The 27,922-nt window shown below is 39.9% G+C and overlaps 2 protein-coding genes across 2 annotated transcripts; one reads left to right on the plus strand and one right to left on the minus strand.

Annotated features, from left to right (window-relative positions):
• The first annotated feature begins 4,243 nt into the window (after nt 1-4,243).
• On the plus strand, nt 4,244-8,199 carry LOC135248452 (gastrin/cholecystokinin type B receptor). The gene has a single exon (XM_064323122.1). It carries the CDS (start codon nt 5,913-5,915, stop codon nt 7,194-7,196), a length of 1,284 nt encoding a protein of 427 aa, XP_064179192.1. The 5' UTR covers nt 4,244-5,912; the 3' UTR covers nt 7,197-8,199.
• Nucleotides 8,200-15,625: 7,426 nt separating this feature from the next.
• On the minus strand, nt 15,626-26,490 carry gps1 (G protein pathway suppressor 1). Its single transcript, XM_064323124.1, has 14 exons — nt 26,341-26,490; nt 24,223-24,315; nt 23,700-23,881; nt 22,518-22,682; nt 21,470-21,605; nt 20,848-20,925; nt 20,683-20,743; nt 20,378-20,463; nt 20,066-20,160; nt 19,282-19,387; nt 18,035-18,115; nt 17,265-17,402; nt 16,630-16,764; nt 15,626-16,083 (listed from the first exon to the last, which is right to left on the minus strand). The coding sequence occupies exons 1-14, from the start codon at nt 26,371-26,373 to the stop codon at nt 16,009-16,011; spliced, it is 1,464 nt and encodes a 487-aa protein (XP_064179194.1). The 5' UTR covers nt 26,374-26,490; the 3' UTR covers nt 15,626-16,008.
• Between the last annotated feature and the right edge of the window lie 1,432 nt (nt 26,491-27,922).

Below are 27,922 nucleotides of genomic sequence, written 5' to 3' on the forward strand. Positions count from 1 at the left end.
CAGCATTTCTGATCAACACTAGTGCTCAGTTGCCTGATTAGCTATTGGAAGTCGGCAACATCTGGGAAGCTCCTGAGACCTTTACTTGTGTTCCTTTGACCTGAAAATGAATTTTGTATTTACAAGAAGGGTGCCATTGATTTTTTTTTTTTTTTTTGAATAGATGCACATTTGTCCACGTTAGAGATAAAATGCCAAAAACCAAGCGTTTGGTGGGTTTCTGCTTGGAACTGGAGAAGACAGCTGTCAGCTTTCAGCTTAAATAATTAGGCAACCCAGAAAATTGTTGTCAGTGTATATTTTCCGTGTGCATGTGACCGAGCGTGCCAGTGCTGTCAGGGCATGTGGTGGATGATGGGACTGAAGCGTCAGCCAGTGAAATGAGTCTAGTCGTCAAGGATCTGCATCACATCGTTGTCCAAGGACCCCTTCTGCTTGATTAGGTGCCTGCAAATCCGCCTGTTAAGCTGCGCATGAAGTGTCTTAAGACTCATTTTTCTGCCAGGCTGGCTGCAGTGTGATGGGAAGCAGTGCTTGGACTCGTGCCAGGCTGTGCTCTGCAGGATAGCTGATGGTCCAGTTATGAGCGCTGATAAATTATTGGGCATTACAAATTGCCAACAGAAAAGGGGGGGGGGCATTAAAACAAATTAATAAATTAAAAAATGCAGCATTACATACATGCCGCAATAAAATTCATTTTAAATGCCAAAAAAAATGCAGGTCTGATTTTCAAATACTTCAATGGATGTTTATAAAATGTAAACAAAATGTATATTGAATGCATCAAGCTGATTAATGAGTTTCAAGATTAAAGAAGCTCTTTGAACAAGCTTTTTGAGAAGGGAGAGGGGTTGAAAAACAGTTGTTGCATACCTGTAAAAGGGATTTTTGTGGATTTCTTTTATTTATTCAAATTCAATTCAGTTCAATAGAATTTATTCCCTTAGGGCAGTTAGTAGCTGGGATATCATAAATCAACATCAAAAGCAGACGGGACGTAGTATACTCAATAATCTGTTGTCACACACAATAGAAAGTCAAATAAATAAATGCACTAAGAAGTGCAATAAAAAGGGTGTTTAAAATGGGGCATGTATGTACGCATTTGGAAAACACGCACGTGCATTCACTTGTGCTATTCAGGTTCAGAATGCAGGGCGAGATGATCATTGATCTACCTGATGGCCTCGGGCTCAAACATGACTCTTTGTCTGATGGTCTGGCTCCGGGGGCAGCGGCAGCGCCGAGCCAGCTGATCAAAGGCCGGGTGGAGGGCATGAATAGCAATTTCACTGAACACTGCACACAATATCACAGTTCTGTCAGGAGCATTTGGATACAAGTAGGAGTGTGTTCTTGAATCCCTCTGTTGCAATTTGAAAAATGTGGATTTTTGAGAGCAGAGAGCCCCATAAATAGAAAAAGAAAAGTGCAAAAGATTTATACACGTGTATGTGTAACCTTTTAACTATACAGTAAATCTTGCCTTCTTCCAGTCAACTTAAGGCTGGTACTGGAGTTATCCTGTTCCTAAAAGTTATAATTATCTGCTTTACACCTTAGTAAAAGATATTCTCGGTTTTGTTTTTTAAATAAAGACATTAAGATTAATACTGCAGTGCCTTGTGTAATGCAGTACATTTTAATGTGGTAAAGTCAACCCATGTCACATGCAGCAGTTCACTGTTCTTCCAGTGCATACATTACATTACATTACATTACAGGCATTTAGCAGACGCTCTTATCCAGAGCGACTTACACAACTTTTACATAGCATTTTTACATTGTATCCATTTATACAGCTGGATATATACTGAAGCAATTTCGGTGAAGTACCTTGCTCAAGGGTACCTTGCATACAGGCTAACTTTGGCTGAGGGCACTGGGAGTCATTTGTAACTTGAGAGGAAAAGGCATTTTATTATTTGATAGGTATGAAACAACTACTTTTTTGTCGAATGCATCTTTTTTTGCAGGAATTGTGTCACTGTGCTGGATTCCACACAAATAAAAATGTCATAAAAAGCAGTACTCTTCTTTTTTCTGAAGCGTTTTCTAAACTTAATAGTTCAGAGGAAACTGAACCCTTTCTGGGGGGTTTGGGGGAGTTTGAAAGCGATAATGTAGGACATCACCACTTCTAAAAAGGCAAGGAAATGAGTTTGAAATTGTCAGATTAGTTTGAAATTGCTTGAAATGGGAGTAGCTTGCGGCCATATTATTCAGGGTCTCTGGGACAGCGAAACGGTTCCGCTGCAGCTCATTTTATTTATTTATTTATTTATATTTTTTAATGCATGCTGTCAGATGGAGAATGGCATCAGAAGAGCCTGCAAAGAAACATAAACACCTTTTGTCTATTTTTTATCTACTGTTCATGTATATTTTGGGATTGCAATGGCATGCTTTTTTAAAAATCACTTTGCTATTAATTTTATGATGAACATAAGGCCACTGGTAAGAATCATAATGATAAATTCCCCTTCCCCACTCCACCCCACCCAAACCAACTAGATCTGCAGTTTAACATAGAATGAGTAAGTATACACCGTATATATGGTTTGGTTTCTTGGGTGGCTGATCTGGCTGTGATAGCCAATTTAAGCATTTTTAACCACATATAACTTTGTACACTTCTGAAGGTGTCTGAATGTATCCACTCTGGAGTTCTGTCCTGCAATGTTAAAGTCCAGTATTATCACAGAGGGAATAGTGAGTGAAACATTACTGTGCATTACTGTCATAGCAATCGGTTGGATTGCCACATGTTGATCTCATAATGATAGGCTTGTGTGCGTAAGGGGGGAAGGCAGCGGGACAGGATTGCTCATCCTGTGCTGCTTAATTGCTTTCTCCAGAGTACAGTCTGCAAACCTGCAACTCTCTGGTCTGGTGAAGCACAATTATTATGAGTAATTGGTGTTCTCTCCAGCCCAGTGACAGGTAGAATAACATCATTACAGAAGTGAACACCTTTACATTACAGATTTACCCTTGAGGGAAAAAAATCAATGATTTGTTTAACCCCTAAACAAGCAGAGCCTGTGCCCTGCATTGAAATGGTTTTGTTCACACATGCAAATTGATGGACATGGCAATCAATGTTCCTTCCATGTTACGATTTAGCTTTCTTGTATTTATGTTAAAAGGCTTCTTGGGGCTGAGGTTTCAGGCCCCTCTGCTTACGAGTCTTAAAGGAAGGGCATATGTAGGTGAAATCGACCGCGAGGAATATTATTAGCCAGGCCTGGCAATGTGTTTCACATAGTTCTGGTGGATGTACTTATGTTCTCTTTCATTGTAGGTAATTCTGTAAATGAATGTACTGTACTGTACATTGCAGTGATGTCCTAGAACACGGGGTTGCTGTACTGAGGCATTGGCCCCAATGTCCACGCTTGCAGTGGTCATTTTACAGAAGCCATTAAGCCATTATTAAATATTGGTTTGATGGCAGCTCAGCCAGTTTAAATCAAATCTCCACATCCAGAAGCCTTTATTTCTATTCTCTGTTTGATTTTGGTAAGTGCAGTGCTAGTAATTCTGACAGACCGACCCAAATTATTTCAAGTCCAAAGTCAGTTTCAAGCCCGATGTGCAGAGCCTCAAAATGCGCCAGGCAGACTGGGAGAGCCAAGTGCTGTCTGAAACCACATTTAGGTTGAATAGGCTGTGTTGTGTAACAGTAGGCTACTGTTAATTCTTGTCATGGTTGTGAAATCATTATGAATATGAATGCATGTCTACCATGCTACAATGACAGTGTTTGCTGTGTAGACATACAACAAATAAAGCACAAATGCCAACAATTGTCATAACTTCAGGCAGCATGCGGTAGCTTAATTAAGGATTGAAAAAGCGACCCCCCATAATAAAGGGGAAATTAAGCTTGGGGAGTCCCACATAGTAGTATGGTTGTAATAAGAATAATAATAAATAAAAGTTATCAATTCCTTTTGGGGCACATAGTAACAATTCTTATTTGGCCTGTAGCAGCAATAAATCTGTGAACCATGTTGTTCTTTATGTTGATATTTCTTAGGAGAATCATTTTTTTGCCCTGAACTAGTGAACGTTAGCTCAGTAGCTAGGTTTGACTGGAAATTTTAGTTTTAACAATAGTCTGTAAACCCCCCTCCCCCCTCCCCCTTCACCCTCGCCCACCCACCCCCTACCGCAAAGGAGGGACCCCCATAACTGCTCCCTCAATTCGAGCACAGATCTACAGTGGTATGGGTGTAATTACTCTCACAGCAGAATAGTCACCAGATTAATAGGTTTGCCCCAACAAAGTGATGTTTCAAAATGATGCAGTTTTTAAAAATCTGAAAAAAGCGTTGCAGTAATAACCACGAAACACAAAAATTGTTAATTTTTTGCATTTTAAATTCTGTACTCCGTAGTGTCTTCCTGAACAAATATCAAATGCACTACCGTCAAATTATTTCTGACGTCCAACTGTCTGTGTAGAGGATGGTTGTTTTTTTAATTACTGTTCAGATAAATTTGACATCTTGCTTGCCGTTGCTTTTTGGTTATGTTGCACATGAGTATGACAGGTGTAAAGACATGAAAGGTGTGTTTATTTGCAGCATCTTTATCACTCCCCTGTCTCCCTGTCTGTATTAGTTATTCTTGCTTTGTGGCTATATTCTTTGGAGTCACTCAATTTTCTCGCTCTGTGGGTAGCTTACGCGGAGGGTCAGCGATAGGTGCGCCGAGGAAATCAGCGCGATCGATCAGTACGCCATTGATTCCTCAGGAATCGTTGAGATTAAATGCATACATGTGAACATTGTAATAATACTTAATCTGCAATAATATGTTGTGAATGAACTGTCTAATGAAAAATGCAGTGTTCAAATGTGGTTATCATATAATGCAAAACTGTTATTTTCATATTAATTAAATGGAAACACTTAAATATGCTGCCTTTCTTTTGCAAACATGGTCCTAATATTAACCATTGCACACTATTGCCTATTATAGGTGAGGATGCGCAGGTTAAATCTGGGGAAATCGTGTGCGTGTTTGTCATATTGTAAAAGTCAAAACTGACTCTAGTGTTTGTAGATATGTCTTCGGAGATGTATGGGTAAATAAAAACCACATATGCAGTACGAGTTCTCTTTGTAAACTATATTTCACTGAAACCATTTTCCAGATCTTACAATATATTGCATTGGCACTCCTTGTATTCTATGAAATATTTAAATGTGTTTGTATTGCATAGTTATCTCTCGTCCTCTCACACGTCCGGGCAATGTATTCATAAATAAATTATATGCTCAGCGTTTCGCAAGGTTCATTCATGCATCATCGGGTACTAGTTATTAAGGTTATTGATTGAAAAAATTCTGTAACCGACACTATTTTGTGCTTCACCATTTTTTTAAAAGAAAAATTGCATATTTAGACGATGTTTTACTTCACTGTCAAAACTGTGCCTCACGGATAGGTCAATCGTGCGGCCAGTTTCATGAAATCTTAACGGCAGAGAATGGTGCCACGCGCTTTCCAAAGCGCAGAAATGATGCAGAGTACAGCTCACGGTTGCCATCTGTGGTTCCAGAAAATAATGCTTTTCCATAGCCACTAGTCGGAATGCTTTTTACTCTGTAGTTGACAAGACTTCAGGATGCACGGTACCACACAGCCGCACTGGTGCTTGCGTTTACAAAATCTTTGACAAATCCAGTTATTGGTTGCTTTGTGACGACGTTTTTACCATGCACTAAAACACGTTTATTAAATTGGCTACGTTGATTCAGTTTAACGTCTAAGGATTTTTTTTTTTATCTTCACAATTTTTTGTTCTTACAAAGTCGTTTGCATTGCGCTGGATAATGCTACTCTCCTGGTCATTATTGGATTTTACTGGAGTACAAACCGCATGAGAAACCGTGAAAATGAATCTTTCAGAAATTTATTTAAAATTTGGACACCTGTTTTCAAAGAATTTTTCTTTTTGGAGCCACCATAGTAACCAGAGTCACAATTTTCGGGAGGCGATCCCTTTCACGGATGACGTTTTGTTTGCAGGACATGAGCCAGCTACAATCGCATTAGTAGTGATGTACACTTTATCATTCACCATCGGACTGGGGGGCAACATTATGGCACTGACAGTACTCACCAGGAGAAGAAATCGCCTTGCCGCCGTTTCGGCAACCAGACGACTGCTCATTAATCTAGCAGTTTGTGACATGATGGTGGTGTGCGTATGTATGCCTGTCAACATTGGTCACCAGGTATATAACGCCTGGGTTTTCGGGGACTTTTTGTGCCGAGCAGTCCCTTTTGTTCAAGCTGTGTCAGTGTCAGCGAGCGTTCTGAGCCTTGCCGTGATCAGTCTTAACAGATACTATAGCGTTCACAAACCCCTACATGCCAGGTCTTTTTTCACTGGCAGAAAAATTCTTTGCATGATTTGCGTGGTGTGGACTCTGTCCTCGGGTCTGTGTTTGCCATTGATCTTCATGAACAGGACAAAAACACTGGTGTTGATGGACGGCAAGCATGCCATCACAGTGTGCATGGAGAGCTGGCCCAAAGTCAAACTACGCCAGGGGTATAACTTCCTATTGTTCTGCGCCTTATACGGATTCCCTGTTTTATTCAATCTTGTGATTTGTTTTCTGACTGGGAGAAAATTGTGGTGCACCGGTGACAAATTCAAAGAGTGCAACAAGTGTAATCTGGTGCAGTCGGTGTCTCGGCAAAAAGTGCGCAAAAAAATTGCCAAGATGGTTGTCGCTCTGGTTGTCCTGTTCACTTTGTCTTGGCTGCCTCTGTACGTAGTTGACATCTGGATCGACTTCAACATGCCAGATGACGAACTGGACCACGTGAAGCACCAATGGATCCTGCAAGGGAGACCCTTTGCACAGTGGCTGGGTTTGACAAACTCGGCTCTTAATCCACTGTGTTACTGCTTTGTGGGGAACCTGTATAGGTCTGCGCAAAAAATTAGAAAAAGCTACCGAGCCAAACTGTCCTCAGTCTTCAGCGTCCCACTACCGCAATCTTCAACTACCAGTTCTGGCCCAGCGCTTTTATCTTACAGCCGCCCTTGCTCGGAAAAATGCGGGGCGGAGATGCGCGCATGGCGCACCTGTGCAGGTTTCACTGCCAATTTGTCAATAAGCAAAAGCTTGTCATCTGTGACTGTGTGTGAAACTGTATTTGACTAACACCAGAGGAGTCAATTTGGATACGTGGACCTGACCCAATTGAAACCTTTGGATCGAATTAAAACGTCATGGTTAGGGACCAAAAAACTTAAAATGATACATTCATCATTGGATTATGAAGTGTTGTGGTTTACATCTTATTGATTGTAACAACGGATAGCGCACACCGTCATATTGCTAAGTACACTTCTGCATTGTTGTGGACAGATATTCATTGTTCAGCGTGTTGTTTGACATGTTTATATCTGGAAACTTAAATACATAAATATATAATGTTTAAAAATGTTCATGACTCGTGTTGAATCTGTTGTGATCTAATTAAGTAGGTGTTAGCATACAGTGCACAGCAGGTACATGAAAAAAACGAAATGCGTAAATCTGAAGACGTTTACGAAATTGTTATCAGTCGCTTAGATTAGTGCAGTGCTCTTTTTACTGGCCTGTCAAAAATCTTTTGAAAACCTGCAACTTATCCAAAACAGCGCGGCCAGAATTTTAACTAAAAAAGAGAGCATATTACTCCTGTTTTATCTGCACTGGACTGGATCCCTGTATCTTATAGAATTGATTTCAAGGTCCTTTTACAGGTAAAGCTCAGAACGGTGAAGTACCTTCTTATACTGCCTCTCATTTTATGTTCCACCACGTGCTCTTAGATCCTCCTCCGTGGGCCGTTCCATGCACGAAAATTAATGCACCTAAATCCCTCAGAGAGGCAGAATTGTGTGGGAATTATTAAGAAGAAACTGAAGACTTTCCCTTATAACTTGACCTAGAACTAGTAGCACCTATTTTATTATTTTTATTTATTCTAGTTATTCTACTTTATTCTCAATTTATTTCTACTTATTTCTGTCTTACTGTATTTATTGTGTATTCTTGTATTCTGTTTTGCTTGGTTTTATTTAGTTAGTTTTTTATTCTTGTCCATAAATGTGAAACACTTTGCACTGCATTTTATGTATGAAACATTCAATATAAATAAATGTTATTATTATTGTTATTGTTGTAGTTATTATTATTATTATTATTATTATTATTATTATTATTATTATTATTATTATTATTATTATTATTATTAATAATAACAATAATAATAATAATAATAATAATAATAATAATAAAATAAAAAACATGTGAAATAATTTGACACTATGCACAAAAAATCCTTTTCTCCAAGTCAAAACATTGACATTATTGTCAGAATTATTTGTTACAGACAACTGGATAGATATTTGATGTCATATTATTGGGGTTAAATACATTTGCTAAGCCTTCATAAAACAAAGTCACATATTCTATAAAAGAATATATAGATTGTTGAATTATGCTTTCTCAATAACCAACCATGTGTTTGCCAATACTGCAAGACAAAGACAGCTAGGCTATGTTATGAAAACCATGCCAAGCAGCTTATTTGTAATGTTTAAATAGATATCACATTCATTTATTTTGCTATGGTTGTTGAGTTTAAGACAATTTCCTACAGTAAAACTGTAGGACTATGTATTTTCCTCTTGTTCTACCAAAATGCAGTTTTACTCATTAATGACTTCAAACATTTATTTCACTTATTTGGGACATACATATTTCATCTGGTTTTGGCTCTGTATTCCACAATTTAAGACTTATAACAAGACTTATACAACTATTCACATGTGGTTAAGGTGCAGATTCAGCTTTTATTTCAGGATATTTTTATTCATATCAAGTAAATATCAATAAAAAAATAAACACAAAGGAATGTGTTTGAAGTCACTGATGAAAAATACATTTCACAGAAAAATATCAAAATACATGAGGCTATGCTGCCCCAATAGTTAAAAAATTTTGGTTGTCCAAATCAAGGACTAAACCCTGTGCTAATCCCTTCCCCAGCTCTGAAACATAATGTTAATTTTGATACAAAATAACACAACAAAAAACGTTAAGATGATATGGTGTAACCTCGTTATGATATTTTAAAATGATCTAAATAGGAAACAAAATTAGCTAGCTAGCGAGCTATAAAATTTGTTTTCTACATTGGAAATTAGGTGACAAATTGGTGACAAACTGAGTTGTAAACATTAGTCACCATACTGATTCACCCGACTGATGGCCTTAGAGAAATATCTAACTTTACATCAAATGGATATTTATTTTCCCATTTATACATTCAGAAAAAGTGCATATTTTTCTATATTACTTAATGATACTTTAATAGTAAAAAAGGGATTGCATTGGGTCTGTATTTAAGTAAGTTTTAGTAAAAACAAAACATTAGCAGCAGCAATCCTTGTAACTGAAGTAAGTGGGCAACAACACTATGGGGCTATTCATTCAATATAGGCCAGTGGCAGAGTTGACAAAATCCTTACATTACATTTACTTAGCAGATGCTCTTATCCAGGGCAACTTGTAAAAGTTGAGGGGAGGGGGCACAATGAGGATACATTTAATCAAACCACCGCAGATATGGAGTCCCAGCTCTCACAAACAGCAAAATTAATATGCTGAATTCAATTTAAGAACCTCCATAACTCGGCATGTACATACTGATGGAGCTTCCAATCAAGAAACATGAGTCATCTGGCCAGAAGGCTAGCTAATGCTCTTCAGACAGATATTCTACCCCCTCAGTGGCAGGGCTGGGGTCAGCTTTAAACGGAACTGTTATTTCAGTTCAATGAGGCTAATGGGAACTTTGGAATTAGACGTTTTAGAAATTATTTCCAGTAGATTTCAATTAATCTGTAGCCTTGGTCCTTTTGAGTTGAGAATATTGCCTGTGGGATGACATTATCATTACATTCCTCTTCGTGCAAATGATGTGTTCCTCCTTATGCAAAGGAACAGATAAACAAGAGAGAAACTAGCAAAGTGTAGCTTTGAATATATATATATATATATATATATATATATTTGAATATCATTGAAAGTACACATGTCAGCATTAAGGGGGCTGTAAATATACACAATAATATTTTGTCAAAGAACAAACAAGAAGACATTTCTAAGAAGACAGATTCAACACAATTTTTTTTCTGAATAACTGAAATCTTTTATTTCAGTAAATTGAAGACCAGTATGAATGAAACCAGATAATCCCTCTTCTGACCTGTTCTTTCTAAATAAATGCATAAAGAAATGACAATAGAAAGGACAATAAGCGTCTTTGAGACTATGAAAAGTGGTATATAAAATAAATGTATTATTTATTATTAGAGATAGGGCAATTGCAGAAATTGAATGATATAAGATTAAGTAGTTCCTGAAATGATGGTTGGGCTGTTCACAGAAGTCTGTCTCTTATCAGACCCCCAAAGGAAAACATACTGTGTTTACTGTGCTGACAAGAGACAGTGCTCAGTTGCAAAACATCCTACTGAATCAGCATTATGTGAACATTACATTACATTACATTTATTTGGCAGACGCTTTTATCCAAAGTGACGTACAAAAAGTGCATTTCATGGTCATAGACAACTGCTAAACACAGGTTCAGTAAGGTACAATACTTATTTTGTACAGCTATTTCTAGCCAACCATAGGTTCTTCATAATACAATGTCATCATGTTTTGTATTGCTGGAAAGCCGAAGTCATGGGGAACAAGCTGATGTCTTTGGTGGTGGGGTGCTGACTAAAGATTTTGATACCTATGGGTCAACACCCAACCAGATACGAAGGTTAACCCAAAATGATATGCTTACAGAGTGCGAGCAGGATCATTGATCTGTCCAGTTTTGTCATGATTGAATCTTTATTTGATGACTTGGTGTTTTGCTTTTATCTTTTGAGTATATGTGGGGAAATGTTGAATGGCTTGGGGAGACTCGTTCATTCATCTGACTGTAGAGGTCCAACATACACATAGAACCATCTGCACCCCATAGTCACTCGCCTATACACTAGTGTTGTAGCAGAATACACAATTGTATTTATGCAGGCTGGACAAGCCAGAGGCACGTCCGCGTCTAACAAAATAGATAGTGATTACGTATAAAGCTACACTACCGGCTGTTACACGTTCCCCCCTGTTCTGCTTTCATTCCCCTTCGTCTGTCTCTCCCTCGCTCATCTCTCAGGTGCCTATGATTAGGGGCTGATTGCATGTGTAGTGCCCCTCCCTTCAAAAGGGCTCAGTGGAGAGTGGAGAGCGAGACTCCTGGCTGGCAGCATTCCCTTTTGTTTGTTCCCTCTTCCCCTTTCGTTTTTTTGTCTAAGTTTCCTATTTTTCCTTTTTCTTTTGGGGAGGGAGGTCTGGTAGTCTAGTTATCGTGACTTTATTGTTGTAGTTTAGTTTTTTCCCTGCTTTGTTAGTTTAGGGAGAAGTCCAGGGTCCGACGGCTCACTGCTTGGTTGGCCCAGGCTTCTCCTTCCTTTTGTTATTTTTGGCCAGACCACCCTGCTCTTATTGCTTCATCATTTGTGAGTATTTTTGTGTTTTGTTAAATAAATTCATTTGCTTGATTATTCTAACTTGGTGAGGTAGAGCCACTGGCGTTTGAGGCAGAAAGCATTCTCCTCCATCTATGCATAACTGTTAGCACAGAGGAAAGGTTAAAAATACAATTTTTTAAATGAATCCCATTCCAGCAGCACTGGGTTAGACTACCCGCCTTCCTTTACCACCCAGATACTTCCACTGTTTGGTGTGCCAGAGGGGTTACTTACAGTTAAGCTTTTTATATTCAGATGAATAATGGAGAAAACATTCATTTGCCCTGTTTTAATAAACCTGGTTTTAAAATGATTAATAAACTCATTCTCATTATACTAATTACATTGATTGGGTTCCACCTTGGCAATAAGATTATCTAGTATCATGTTATCTATTCCTGAACTGACCTTTAAGAGAAGACATGCTAAGAGCTTCCACCCAACTCATCAAGCACTCAGGAAACTGTCATAAGTTCATAGCTGCGTATACTTCTGCTGTAACAAGCCATGGCTGGGAGCCCATCCGAGTAATTAGCTGTCCTTGCTGCAGAGCTCTGGGCTCCATTGGTTGCAAGCATTCAGCGTACAAGGGAAACAAGGGCAGCTCCTGACAGCTCTCCTGACTGAAAGGAATCAAGCAGTGCAAGAGTAAAGATGTTCAAAATAAAACAAATAAAAAAACACAAAAGCAAAACTCAAACCCCAAAAAGCTAAGTAAATCAAAAAGTACTGTAATTCTGCAAAATCAAAGTGATAAACTGTTTCCCTCTATGGCCCTATAAAAAATGAGTGGAGAGGATGCAGCACTGGCCTCTACTGGATGTTTCCATATTTATTTCCGAGAACACTGTTAGATCAGTACTTTAACTCAATTGCTTGAGAAAACATCCTGTTGTCTGAACAATTACCCGGTAAAATGAAAACTGGCATAAGTCACCTAGGATCAGGGAGTGCAAACTGGAAAAATAAGGATGGCAATGGTGCACGGATGAGAGGAGTCAGATAACTAATACAATGTATTTAACAACCACCTGCTGCTCTGGCCTCCCTGTTCAATTTCACAGACATTGCAGATGGCTAATCTATCACTTCACCACCAAATGAATACCATGAAAATCAAGCAGTGCCTTTAACAACAAAAAAGAGTAGATACATGCAAGAATTAAAGCTTTAGATGAGCAGCAGCAACAATTGTGTTGAATTCCTACAAAATGGAGACTGAATGACATAGCATGGTATTCACCTGATCTGTTTCTTTGGTGCCCCTGGGACAAAGCCACTAAATGTTCTAATTAATATGTATATAAAAGCACCCTCCCCCCTCCCATTGGCTGACAACAGGGTACCATTGTGCAAGGAACCAAACCTGAAGGCAGTAAATGCAATGTTTATGTAGGAAATGTAAACCTCTTAATCACAAAACTATTAATAAGCTCCTTACTTATACAGAAAACATAAAGGCTAACACACAACCACATCCCTGAAAATGTAATTCACTTTACTAATACACCACACAGTTGCTACCTCATTTCACCGTAAAGATCTGATTATTTCTGCAGTTCTGTGGTAGTGCCCTTATTCCCTCCCCCCCTCCTCCTTTCCCATTGCCCATTAAGGGGCCATTTATGCCCAGATTGTTTTGTGCCTTATCTTCCACCACTCCAGGTCTTGAATGGAAGGCATTGCAGGAGGTAATTGGTACAGCTGGTTGGCGAAGAAGAAAAAGGACGTTTTATTCTATTCTAACAAGATGTTTTAAATACGTAATGTCAACAAAGATCTATGCTAATTGCCTAACACATAGCCAATGTCGACTGATGCTAGCCTGACAATCATAACAGAATTTAAATGTCAGTGCACAGGATTCCTATGAATATTCCTCTTAACTTCACTCTTATTCTTGTCTTGTTCTGAGCTCCATTTAAAATGGACTGAGAATAGTACTCTTAATTAGCAGTCACTCTCTTGCTTCCTCTCAGTCCTTCAGATCTATGGAAGGTGCTGCAGAGATACAATTCAGTCATTTATTCAATTCCCAATGCAAGACAAGTTCTATTAAAAATAAATTATTTGTTTTGAATGGACACACTCCACTCCAGTGCTTGGTAGTCCTCTTGCGCTCTGTAGTCAGTCTGCCCCAATGCCCTGCAACCCCATACAGAATGAAAAGGCTCCCACATTCACTCAACTGGCTTCAAACATGGCACAGGGCCTTTTAAATGTAATATTTAAGTGTATAGCTAAATAATAATAAGACTAATACAAATACTGTTCCAAATCATACTTTCAAAGCACTGAGTTCACCTGAAAGTGGAATCACTGCTGGAACATTCTGGACATTGAGGCTTCCACTTTAATAGGACTGAGTGTCATATTAAATGTGTCACTTGTACAGGGCATGTGTAAATTACAGTTATAAAGCAGTGGTAATACATGAGGTCTTGGTCAAAGTTGTGGAGCATAATAAAAATCACTATGCTGCCAGATCCGCTTGGCACAAAACCCCATCTTGTGATGGTCAAAATAATTAGTTCTAAACCCTAAGAGCAGATGGTAATGATGAATATCCCTACTCTATTCATGGCTGAATATAGTTTGCATCCCTTTGATGAAGAGATACGGCAGTGTATACTTTCACTGAGGTCAGCTGAACAGCAATAGAACTACAATGAAATTCTAAGAACATTGTTTTAACCATTTTTATTTTCTTGATCTGGAATGTCAAGGTGGAGGGGGAACAAATGAAGCTCTCGCATATTAAAATGCTGCCAGTAACACTCAGTTTGTGCTACGAGGTATAGAGAAACACCCAGCCAAGACCCAGAAACCCGCGCAAACAGCTGATTTCTGAGTCTTCTGAAACCCACCCAGGTCTCCAATTACAACTCAAAAACCACAGCCAGTCGTTTCAGCTGTCGATCTGGAAACGGTCTGCAGAAAGTGCTATCGTTCCTGTCAGTTTAAATCTATGTAGCTCAACTAAACAGTGTTGGCTCCACTGAGATTGACAGTACAGCTTAGAGCTCCTATTTATGGGTTTATCTCTAAAATGAGAAATCAAATTTCAGAGATGGCCATCAGCTTCTATTTTATCTTCATTATTTTTAAACAACAGACTGGTCCTTCGCATGGGAAAATGCTATCAACATGTTTTTCATCCCTGGAATAAATATGAGATCTGTGCAGCTCAGGAATCACTTCAGAAATAGCTCAAGGTGCTTTGCTCAGTTTACGAAATAAAAGCAGAAATATTGGAAAGCAGCCAAACGTCAAAAGAGAAAAACATTTTTAAAAGGAGCAGAATCTTGCTTATTATATGCAAAAATACTAGCTATCAGTGCATTTGACAGTCCAAAATATAAGGCTCCAGGGCAATCAGGGACATATCCCTGGAGCAGTTACAACCGCAGAATATGGTCAGCTGTCACATTACCTGAACCGTGCCAGTGCTGACAGGCTGGCAGCTTCACAGTGGCACATAACTGGCCATAGTGTTACCCAGGGAAGCATCAGCGTTCATGTTTTCAGGTAGGTCCACAGATGCACCAACATTTATGCAAATCAGTCCAGTTTTGCAAGAGAAGAATTTTTCAATTTTTCAGAGAATTAAAAATTTAAACGAAAACCCAAAATGGCTTTAAGGGTTGATGCCAAAACATTGTCATGTGGAAATCTGCACTGGATTTTAACCAAGTCAAGAGTTCAGCCAGCCAAACTCGCCTAACCTGGCAAGCCTAGCCCAAACCATCTGAAAGTCATTTGAGGGCTAAGGGGAACAAAGTAGAGAAAATAAAAAAGAATCCTAAAAATATCAATATGGTTCTACACATGTGGTAGAGAGAAAACTAAAAATATATATAATAAAATTAAAATAAAAAAGGAAGGCCTTTTGGAAGGCTCTGAGCCTATGTAAGTATTTTTTTTTAAAATAGTTTTGACATGCAGTTCTTTCTGCAATGCAACCCATAAGACAAGGAGGGAAAAGGGAAAAAGATTCTGACAAAATTAGACGTTTTCATGTATATTTATTTTAAAATCAGTTTGTATGGTGGACTTCAGCTGTGAGGTTTGTCAATGTGTATTCAAGGTTTGTCACAATATAGAAAGAAAAGTGCATGTTTTACAAAGGAAAACAGGACAGGGCAGCTTAAGCGCTGTATTTCTCTTTTTTTAAGGTTTCTTTTCATTTGAGCAACAGGCTGTTTTTGTCCTTAATCTAGATAACAGGCATCTCCATCTCCCACTTAAATAAAGTCTTTACTTTTGTGATGTTGTGTCCATCAGCGGGGAAGTTGAAGTGATGTTTGAGAGTGCCGTAGCAAGTGGGGGAGGGGAGATCCACAGGCCCCCCACTGACTTTCCTACTAGAGGCTTCTGGACGATAGTCTTCACATGTTGGTGTTCATTCGTGTTTGGCTATTGGCAGTTGAGAGCTCCCCTTGGCTACCTTCTCTTGGAGGGGACTGGAAGGGAAAGTTGAGCGGTAAAGAAACATGCTCTTTTTACAGTGAAAAGCACAACAGGCCATCAGTCTGACAAAAGACACCGTAAATGAGGATGAACAGCTCCAGATAAGCCATCAGGGTCACAGGACGGATGCTACATAATTACAGCTATTCAAGATCTGGAGCGACCATTCAGAACACCAACAGAACCATGTACCCAAAGGTCCTGCAAAAAACCCTGTCATTATAATAAACTATAATCAGCAATGCAACTGCAAGAAAGTCCCATGGCAGAACATTGGGCCTGAGACTATCTGACCAAGGACATTACATAAATTTGCCGGGGCATAAACTAACAAAAAAAAAGAATTTCTGACAAATTTATATTTAAATATATTCTTTAAAAATATTGTCTGATATCACCTGGGTCATCATGACACGAGAATGGATGAAGAAGAAAGTGAGTGGGAGAAAGCGAGGAACGGGGTGTGCTGAGAGTGAGCGAGCGCACAAAGCAGGCAATCAGGCCGGAGCGGGGCGACTTTGGCCCGGGGACCCCGTTACCTTGACGTGTATCTGGTTACGCAGCACCGCGGCTCTCAGGATCATGGCTTTGGCTCGTCTCTGGAACTCTTTGCCCATCTGTAGAGACTTCTCAAACGTCGTGCTCCGCTGATCCACGTCTCTGGCATACAGAATCTGAGAGACGAACGCAAACATGGCACTATTCTCCAAACGCTCAGCGTGCCGACCTCTCTCAATGACACCAACGCTGGCAAAACGTACTGAGTAAAACCGGAGAAATAAGCTACTGCTGACAAGCCCGACACAAACTGCCCTGCGGTTAAATGTGTAATACGAGTAAAAATTATTACAATTTCATAAATTGGAGGTGGAGAAAGAAATATTCATGGGACAGGTGTGGCATAACTGGGATATAAAAACAAATAACAAATAATAAAAACAAACAAGACTGAATAATGTGGTTTATGAGCCGGAGTAATATTCTGTATTACATTTCACACCCAAACAGCTCTGTGAGGACAAACAGGGATGAAAAGCAAAAATATTTATGATGCTAAACCTGACAGAACCACAGACAGCACTGCTCAGTGATGTGGAACAAAGTAGTAGCAGAAAGGTCAGAAGGAGCTAAGGGGAGAGACTGGTCGGGCGGAAAGATGGCGGGGGGACCTTGCCTTGCTGTGGGAGTCGATGCGGCCATTGATCAGCCCCTCCAGGATCAGCTGCGTCAGCTCGTCCTCCAGAGCCCCCACCGTGGTGTTGAAGGCCATGGCCATCCTGTTCATGTCCGCTGACACATAGGGGCTGAAGTACTGCAGGCAAAGGTTTAAAACAAGCTCGGTCAACAAGAACCCACCCGCTAGTCAAAGGGGAATGAGGCTCATGGTATTACAGACAGAAAAGCTAAGTCAAGGCAATTTTACACAGTTAGGTCCATTCGATCAGAGTAATGACACTGCAAACACAGTGCTCTGATAACCAGGACCGGTTCACATTCAGGGCCTGGAATCCAGACATCCATTCAGCTCTCACAGACCAGAACTGAAGAGACCTGCCAGGAAGTGGCTTCTACAATTTGCTGAATTAACTAAACTGCTTCTGAGAGTCAATATGATTTACACACATATCTACTAAATGTCAGGTATTGATTTGCTATAGACCTTGTGGATTTAATCCTTCTTTGGAGAGCAGGGCAGAGCTTCCTGTGAGTTACAATAGGCAGAGCTTAAAAGCCAGCCTTTCCGATGGCTGAAGATTTAATACTTAATTATCGACCGTGTGCAACATCCACTCCTGACAGGCCGGCTCGGCAGTGGCATGGGTCAACACCACACCACAGGTACCAGCGTAACAAACCCTGGTAACCTCAGAGCACAATTCTGCACCGTGAGATTTAAAATGGTTCTCAAGTGCATAGGAAAGTGCGGGAGAAAGGTCAGCTCACCTGTATGAGAGCCCTGTTCCTGATTTGTGTGTACAGTGTCCTTACGTGTGGGGCCAGGTACATGTCTAGGAGAAGGTTATCCTGAAACATAAAGGAAGCCCTGGATGATTTTATCGTCACAAGCTGAATGTTATTAGAAGCAGAGCACATTTAAATTCATGGAATGAGGAAATGTTCATAAAGAAAATTAATTCATAAATTACAGGAAAGTTTTACGAACCAAATTATAGTGAACAAGCAAAATACAGTGGTTATATACTGTAACAAATTCAGAGGAATTTGTTACAGTTACAACCACATTCAGAGGATGAGTTTTGTAGTAATGAGCATTTCTTGCAGATGAACCACACTGTCATTCTGCATAAATGTAACAGTGACTCCTGCTGATACTTCGTCTCTAAATGTACGGCCAAAAATGCCGCTGCTGCGGACTGACCTTGCATCATTTTGTGATTTGACAGCATTCATAGCAAAGTTATTCAAAGTAAAATGCCTTTAACTGGCTCATATGAAAAGCAAATACCCACCTCCCATTAATAGATTATGCAGTCTGTTTATATTTAACACTTTGACTAAATCGAAAGACATTCTCAGAGTGGGAGCACTTTGATAAAGAGTATTTAAATCACGTTTGAACGGAAGTATATCCTATAGAACATTACTACATCCAGGCTCTTCCTATGTCTGATATGCTTATACGTGGCTTGCCCTGCTTGGATCTTGTATCCATCTTCTCGTGTAAATCCAAAAGGTTTACTCTGTGTTCAGTTGTTTGATTGGAAACAAGAGACTGAAATGGCAGCACAACGTTTAAAGCACATACATGCGCTGACCTGAGCTTGTGAAATGAATGATAAACTATGTTAGGATAAGAAATGCTTAAATGGAAAGTGCGAAAAATAAATGGCCGTCTCACCATATTTTTAAAAAAGTGCAATGGTTCACCACTTCAAACCAATTAAATGTGCTGTATAAATAAAGTGCCGACAGTGAGCGGTGCCATAGAGTGTACGCAAAGCCTGCGCAAACCAGCGCAGTTCACCATGTGCTATAAATCCATCACCGTTCTTCCTGTGACCTCACAACCTACACAATCAAGAGCAGAAACGGCAGCATTTCACTGGGGAGAGGATGAGCGCAGTGATATTCCTTCTGAATGAAGCACTAAAGCAGCTATGCTAAAAGCCTCCCTTTAGCCAGTGAGAAATAGTGCATGCGCGTATTAGGCGGTACAAGATTGTGAGTACCTTTATCTCATCCAGCATTTTCAGGCAGGAAGCATACTTTGACTCGTAAAACTTGAAGATAATGTCACGGACTTGAGGCTCCAATTCTAAAAATAATTTAAAGGAGCTGGAGAAGAGAAAATGGTTTAATAAAGGAGATGTTTCATTTTATGCTTTTACGTGAAAGACTTTGGTAGACGAAAATATAACCTTGACAAGTGCTCCAAAACAAGAAACAAACAGCAGTAAAAATGGTCTCAATCATTTATGTAAACCCAGTGCTACAGACTGAAATTACACAGAACGGACCTTTCATGTATCCAATAACTGGTAAAATATGGCTAGTGTAGCTGTTAGAATGGCAAATATTCAGGAAATAAATACTAATTCATTACATGTATTCTTGGAGACTGTCTCCGTTTCTATTAAAAAGAATAATGGTTTTAATTATCGACATTAACTTTAATTGGACCTTAATTGCATCTCAGGCTTCACATCATTTGGACATTAAGTTATCAAAATTGGATTGGAAAGGGCTGAATGTTTGATAAAAACTCTCTGGGGAGACAGCACAAGAATAAAGTGGCATATAAACTGAAGTTCTGGAGTGTGTGTTTCTCTTATTTATTGCGTTGGAACACTGAACAGTTGCTTTTACATGCCCACAGTATTCAAGGAGTCTGTGAAATCTTTTTCACTTGCCAATGTGTGAAAGAAGCAGACTTATGCAACCTATTCACATGTATTCCTATGCTCAGTAATGCCATGATATCATGCACTCAGAACACAAGGTAAAAGGGCGCACCTGCTGGAAATGACATTCCGCTGCAGTTCCTGTCGGTCGAAAGTAGCCAGCGCACACATTCCTCCATACACAGCTACATTACTAGGGGAGAGAAGCTGGAAAGCAGTCACAATCATTAATGACCATTTTCATTTAGGCCACAGAGCATTACAGTCAATGCCTGATGTGCTTGCAAAAAAAAGACCTTGTCTCGTCTCTCTACTCAGCCATAACTTACTAACTTGTAGCCTCTGACAGAACTCAAGCACAGGAGCCTAAAACAGGTGTGATGAAAGATAAAGCTGGACAGTATAGGAGTATTGGCTTCCTCACCTCAGGGAAGTCGCAGTGGTCGAACGAGGCCAGCAGGAAGCACTTTGCTGCCTGTTTGTACTTTCGAGAGGCTAGCTCTGCCAGGCCTGGCACAGGAGAGGGAAAAACAGGCAGGACACCTCAGAAACTTTCACATTATACTCTCCCTAAGGACCTCCGCACACACCAGCTAACCTACCGCTACAGCATGTGATGCTAAATGACTCTCAGGACTAGAGCGCCAACCGTGCACCCTCAAACGGGCCTCTGGCTTTGGAGATTCTTCCCCTTTCTAAGCACGGCTAAACAAGGCGAGTCATAATTACCTGCAGCACATTTTAATTTGGTGAGGACTCCTTGGTTTTGACTATCTCGCTCTCCTCGTTGCTGAAAGAAAAATACATATGTCAATGCCATTTACACGTCTGTTTGGAATGTTAAAGGAATGTAAATCTGAAATGTAAAAAAAAAAAAAAAAAAAAACAACATACCTCTGCGATCTCTGGAGTGGATTCTGCCTTGCTGACGTAACTGAGTACATGAGACCAGTTCTGGAGGTAAACGCTAACCTTCACAAAGAACAAAATAACATTAGTCTGCCCTCTAGTGCTGACATCTGTAAATGTAATGCGTATGATCTGGTCAAAAGTAATAAATTAATTTTAGGACTGCCTTCATTACTGCAGCAACATGACACATTTAAGGGAGCACTAAGATGTAAACAAGATGCTTTCACACAACAACACAACAGTGAATGACAAGAGATTCACCAAAATAAATGGAAAACAGCTTAAATTTGTCTTAGAGGCATATTTACAATACCTTTTCTTCTGCCAAATGTATTATACCAATAAAACAGATGTACTCAGAGGCCAGGATACAATGTGTTCAGTTACACCTGACTAAAGACCTGTCAGTAAGTACATCAAACATCAAAGGGAGTTGCTAGCTTAAAGACAAATCTGCATATGGATTGGTCTGTCTGGGCTGGGCACACAGCTGTGCTATACACACCTTAATTACCTTAAGTCATCATACTGATGGTACAGCACAACACTGCACACCCTGCTTACATTAAAATGTGTTAATGACACGCAGCCAAACTGAGCATACCTTGATTACGTTAAGACACATATTGATGACATGCTTGGCGCTAGTGCAGTAGTCTCGGGCACGGGAGTAACACTTCAGGGCATTGCTGAGGTCACCGCAGTCTAAATAATGATCTCCAAGGTCATCGTGACCCCTCCTGCAGAGAAAACGATTTAAAAAAGAACAGCACGGTGAGAGAGAGTCCACAGACGGCTACTGTAAGCACTGCGCCAACAATAACTATTGCAATCTATCACTGCATCAAGCCAACTGTGCAACAGACGTACATGTGATCACTGCCAACCACTAATGGCAAGCCCTGCAATAAAGGAGCTCCCTCTGCTCGGCTGGTCTCTGAGCTTGTGCTTTTAGGGGGCAGAGGACAGATGCATGCATTTTCATGTCTAATCAGTTTCACAACAGTGGGATCTGTTCCTGTGCTCCTGTGCCCCCATGCAGTATACTGTCTGCCTGAAAGCACATCTAAAACACCCAGACTTCCGCTGTCCTGGGAGACTCTTCAAAGATCACATTACATTACAATTACACCCACTTAGCAGACACTCTTATCCACAGTGACTCACAAACGGAGACCAGCGTTAGCCTCAGGAATACAGCAGTGTGATATCACCAAGAAGGCACAGAAGGCTCGTTTGTCATCAGTAAGTGTTTGGTTAAATGAACAATTAATATAGCAAACAACAGTAAATACCACTATGCAGCTAACACATCTGTACACAGCTATATCTATAACATTATCACAAAAGAAAATCCAAAAAGAAAGAAAGATCGCTAGGGAGGGTCAGGTGAGCCATGGTGCAGCTTGAAGATGTGGATCTTCAGTCTGCATTGGAAGATGGGCAGGGTCCCTGCTGTCCTGACCACAATAGAAGGTTACTCCATGACTAGGGGGGCCAGAACAGACAGGAGATGTGACCGGGAAGTGCAGGCATGCAGGGGGGGGGGTGACCAAGGGCCCAGAGGTAACAGGATAGATTAGCCTGGCTGGTGTGCAAAGTCTGGTGATCCTTTCAATATATTGTCGTTTTAGCTGCCCAATAGGCCTCACCTTATACTCTCCTTGATGGAGTTTCCCTTGTAGTTTTTCAGGTCAGTGTCCAACTTCTCCAGTTTGAGCAGAGCCTTTTTCCTGGTGGACTCTGCCCAGGCTGTGTCGAGAGGAGGGGGCTCCACCCCACTCTCTGCAGCGACATCTGCGGCCCCCTGCACTTCCCTGTGAGCAACATGAAGCCCTCATCACCACTGCACAGCTAATACCATGGTCAAGGCCAGTCTACAGTCAGGCAATGTACCATCGTTGCCACTGGCGATTATCACATTTGACAGTCCGTCGTAATTGCATTTAGTTTATACAAGAGCGACGGACACAACAATGATAGCGATGATGACAAATTGCCCATTGAGATTTTAATTATATTGAACTTTCACCCCATCACTGGCTCGGCTGTCATGACAATATTATTATAGAATGTTCTCATCTCCGGTAATTATCTCCAGGCGAAGTGTAAAGTCATAGCCTAACCTTAAAATAAATTAAATGAAAGACCACATATTTGTTGAAAGTTTAGTAAACACAATTACAATGTTTCTGTGCCTGTATGCCACCGACAGGGCAGACTACAAAGATGCCATTAATGACTCCACTACGGTGATGCGTTCTTATAGGTTACATGTTTATACATTCCATGAGCGACAGCATTCAATACCAAAGTTAAGTGATAATGGAATGTTGGTTACAATGTAGCAACATCCATCAGCCAAGCATACATCACCTAACTATAAACTGGCCTATACTTAGTCAAAATCATCTCCCATCTTTAACCCTCCATGAAATCTATATATTACTGTATTAACTCAAACCGCACACAAAATAGAGCTGTACATAATGAACGATATGGGGCACCTACTTCACCAACTTCATTAAAAACCATTAATCTTACAAACAACACACTTGTATTTTAACCTCATTATTTAGTACAAAGCCACATATATTTATCCCCTGATCGTATAAGCTCTTTTGTGAGCTGTATCTTTTTTAAACAGCACAGAGTAAATAACTTGCTAAAGGTTACAACATCTGAAGTTTAACTGGGATTTGAACCTGAAGCCTTGTGGTGTCAAATGCAGTTCACTGATCACCATTCCACACTGCCATTGCATACCGTACCCTTTAAACAGATGGACAGTGACATCATAGGTTGATGTGACCACTCTATCAAGGTGGCCTTACCTAGTGGCTTCAGTGAGCTTCCGGTGGATTTCCTCGTAGACGTCAACGTTGAAGGTTCTTTGGACAAAGGACAGAGCCATCTTGAGGGCTTCGACACGGAGTTGGGGACAGTGGTCTGCAATGAACTGTAGTCTCTCGATCCTCATCAGACCGCTGTAGCTGGAGGCATACTGCTCCAGATCCTGCAGCAAAGAAAGAATCCGTACCACAACTGGCCACCTGTTCTGCCAGTCCTAAGCCACATTTGAGCATGCACTGAGGCTGTGTTCCAAAGAGACGCACTCTTTGCAGTCCACAACACATATTCTGGTCATTTCCACATATGCCACAGATAACTACAGTAAAATACAAAAAAATGAACTAGTCACATATTAAATTTGAGCATTTACAGGCTACAGAAATCCTTAAAAATGCTCAGTCTGACAAAACTGAAATGTAAAAAGTATTACAAAAATCTACGCCATTTAGCATATTTGATCGCTTAGAATCTCATCATTAATTTACTCCAGATATTAAGTCATACCAGAGTTGGATTTTCCACAACATAATTGGTGTCAGATGCATTATGCTGGTCTTCTTGTGGATCAGCATCTATCTGCATGGGCTCCCCAGCCCCCTAAAAAAACAGGAAGGGAGCATAAAGTAACTTGTTCTCAAAACAAAAACAACAGAACAATCCAAATATCACTGCCAAGAACTACATAATTCACAGCCCATTTTTTATTTTTTGTTTCATTTTGAACTTCTGGCATATTTTGAGAGTCCTGCCTTCATAATGTACAGAAACAAAGAACACCAATGCACATGTTATATTCCCCATTACTCCCTGTGCTGAACCTCAGGAGCCTGGGGCTGAGGACAAAACCAGAGGGGTGGGTGCAGGTGTGAACAGCTGCTGTGAAGTGTGCAGTAAAATTCTGAGGCTGAGCTGCCTGCAGGAATCTTTAATGGTGCTCAGAACCTGCTTTGCATATCCAAGCCCTGACAGGCTGGCACAGAACTCCTCTCCTTCAAGCTCAAGTCAACAGTCACAGCAACGCACACTGCTGCTGGTGGAGTGCACATATACAGCACAAAAAAATTAATACGGAGAACGTGCAAAACAACAAATCAGGTAAAGTAAATAAATTCTGTAAATTCTGATTTGAGATCCAAATAATATGGACACATTTTAACAGCAACCTGGCTTACATGTATATAACAGTACAATACTGATAATAAATAATGTATAACTAATGAATGAATTACCTACTATTGTGATGTTTCCAAGAATGTGAAAATATTGCTCACATTCACAAAAACAGATTAGAACAAGAAAGTGGACCACATTTCTGCGTATCCAAATGCAGGCATTGACAATTAAATAGATAGTGCCAATCAGACTGCAGGCAAAGCATCACAGCTTCGGGAAACAGAAGTAAAGCTATCCAAAACATTACCGTTGCTTCTACAGGCGCCGAGTAACATCTAGGTTTTGCAAAGACACTACAAACAACTCTATACTTAAACATCTAGCAAGATCGCTTGTAGATACACGTAAACCAACAGATACGTATTAAGCATTAAAATTACTAGCTAGTTGAAAGCTAGTCACACAGCAAACACAGGTAACTTAGATGTTATTCGCCTAAACGTTGTTGTTGTCGATAACGGTTCAAAGGCGGCAGATAACCAACCAACCTGCTGCATGGCTATAGCATTAGCGCCACGGCATAGTTATGAGGTGCCGCTAATACACTGCAAAATTTGCATGTAGCCAAAAACGAAACATTAGATAACGAGAATATGTACGAATAGCTTACACTAGAGACCATTCACTAACGTTAGCTGACTCAGTGGCCTAACGTTTGGTGGGTTAAGCTAGCTAGCAAGCTAGTAACTTGTAATAAAGTTAGCTATCAAGCTAACACAATAAGGTAGTTAGGATAGCTATGTAGTCGCACACGAACATTTATGCTACCGCTGTCAAAATATAAGCAACACCTAATATTGCTCGATCCAAAATGTACATTTACTAAGCCATATTGCCAGATAGATATCGTCTTTGTAGCCATCAAGCGAGCACTAGGTAGCTAATGACACGTCGGAATTCTGATTATCCGTGGCTAAGCTCGTCTAGGTAGCCTGGCAGTTCGTTTTCAAGGCTAACCACACATTTTTCTACCAAAAAGCTAGCATACTTAACGTTATCTGCCATACATTACATATGGCATGGAAACAATGGGGTGGTTAACTTAGCTAGCTAATCAAATCCTAAGTTTAGAAACAGTGAGACTATCAAGTACCAATATTAATCTTGTAAGTTATGATTTCCCTGTTTATGATCGCACAGTGCTATCTAAGCGCTGAGATAACAGAACTGCAAATCACTTTCGCATGGTCATAAACACAATTGCGAAAACTGAACAGTTACCGAAATTTCTATAAAAGAAGCAAACCCCGCTTTAGCTGAACTTAGCTAAAAGTTGTCAAGACCTCTTCCTAATTTGTCATGAGTCTGAGGCCCTTGTGATTTCAAATCAAAAACCTAACCAATGTAAATAAACTGTAATAGCGGATGACGAAAATTAGCAGAGCCTTTTTGGCGTATTCTTCCGACAATATGTGTCTTGTGAGTATGTATTCTAAAACATTAGTTTACCTGAAAGTTAAAGACCTGCACGGGCAGAGGCATCTCCTTTCTGTCTCTGCAGAAACACGAAGCTCACAAACACATCCGGGGCAAGAGACAGGCACGTCCCGGTCGCGTTATGACGTATTGAATGAGTATGCACTATACGCATACATTTCGGTGAGTTTACGCGTGCAAGTGTAAACACTTCAGAAGAATCCCTGGCTGAGATTGGTTTTTATGAGTTGCATGATGTATAACTTCTTTACTTGATACTTTTTACGATGTATGTTAACATGTCATTTTTAACAACACTACGATTGTGAAATTCAGCTATTTATCACAATAATCCTTCCTTAACCTGACGCTTTGTCAAAAACAATGTAAGCTATGTATGTTGTCGGCTTCGAGTGTGCTGTAATAAATTTGAGTGAATCGCATATATTGTTGAGAGACTAATAATATGGTAGCACATTATGTGCTGGGTGCAACTTTATAAAGGTTAAGGCATTAAACATAATATTGACATAGTTATTTCAGAGCTATTTAAATGCTTTATGGCTGTTTGTCATCTGTATTTAAAAATGAACATTTTTACAAGTACAATGCTGTTAATAATTTGGAATAACTTCAGAATTATATCGTCAAACCTACTTACTGTGAACAACAAATATAAAGAGGGTGAATAACTGTGATAGGAGTGAAGCTTTATGGAATATTTGAGTTGGCTTATTGTGGTTCCCCAATGAACCTCACCATGAAGCAATAATTCAATTCACTTTTTAGCTGCATCGACAGGCTTTAGGTTTTAAATCATCTCTGGACCATCATTGCAAAGGCCACACAATATATCCATATGTAGCCTACTATTCATTTAAAATTCAGCAAAACATAAATAAGATATTGGCTTCATATATTATTAAGGCTAAGATGGTAATACTGTATGATTCTGTCTTAGGTGACATAGCCAGGGAACTGGCTGTCCATACAGTGATGTTTCAGCTATGACCACATAATGCAGTTATTAATTGGGCTCATTAAGGGATGTTTTCATTTCATAGTTCTTCTCCCATCTCATTGGACAGTATTAGATCCCGAATCTTCATTCAGGCAACCGCAGTCTGCCTGCACTAACTGTGCATCCAGTTTCCAGATGTGCAGTCATATGGCCCCATGGCAAAATACTGAGCTTTTCAGTTACCAAAATATAAAGGTGCAATCTGTCAGCAAATCTTTTAATAACAATAATTTAAGTCATATCAATTATGATCCAACTCAAGCTGACTTGAAAGCTTTGCAAGTTACTGCTCTGACAAATACTCCTTTCTCATTCCAGAAAGTGAAGAAAAAGTAATTTTCTACCTTACCAAGAATAGGGTGCGGTCTGAATAATTGCTGCAGGCTAATAGGATAATGTAAGATAATATAAGATAAGCTAAGATAAGATACACTTTCTTGAACCTTGTAGGGTAATTTTTCCTTTGCATTTGACCCATCCTAGTTGCTTAGGATCAGTTGGCAGCCATAGTGCAGTGCCTGGGGACCAACTCTAGTTCTGAGGCCAGTGCCTTGGTCAACAGCAATAGTAGGAGTATACCTAACCTGACAAGGT

Source organism: Anguilla rostrata, chromosome 2, assembly GCF_018555375.3.
Source record: "Anguilla rostrata isolate EN2019 chromosome 2, ASM1855537v3, whole genome shotgun sequence".
Classification (NCBI taxonomy): domain Eukaryota; kingdom Metazoa; phylum Chordata; class Actinopteri; order Anguilliformes; family Anguillidae; genus Anguilla; species Anguilla rostrata.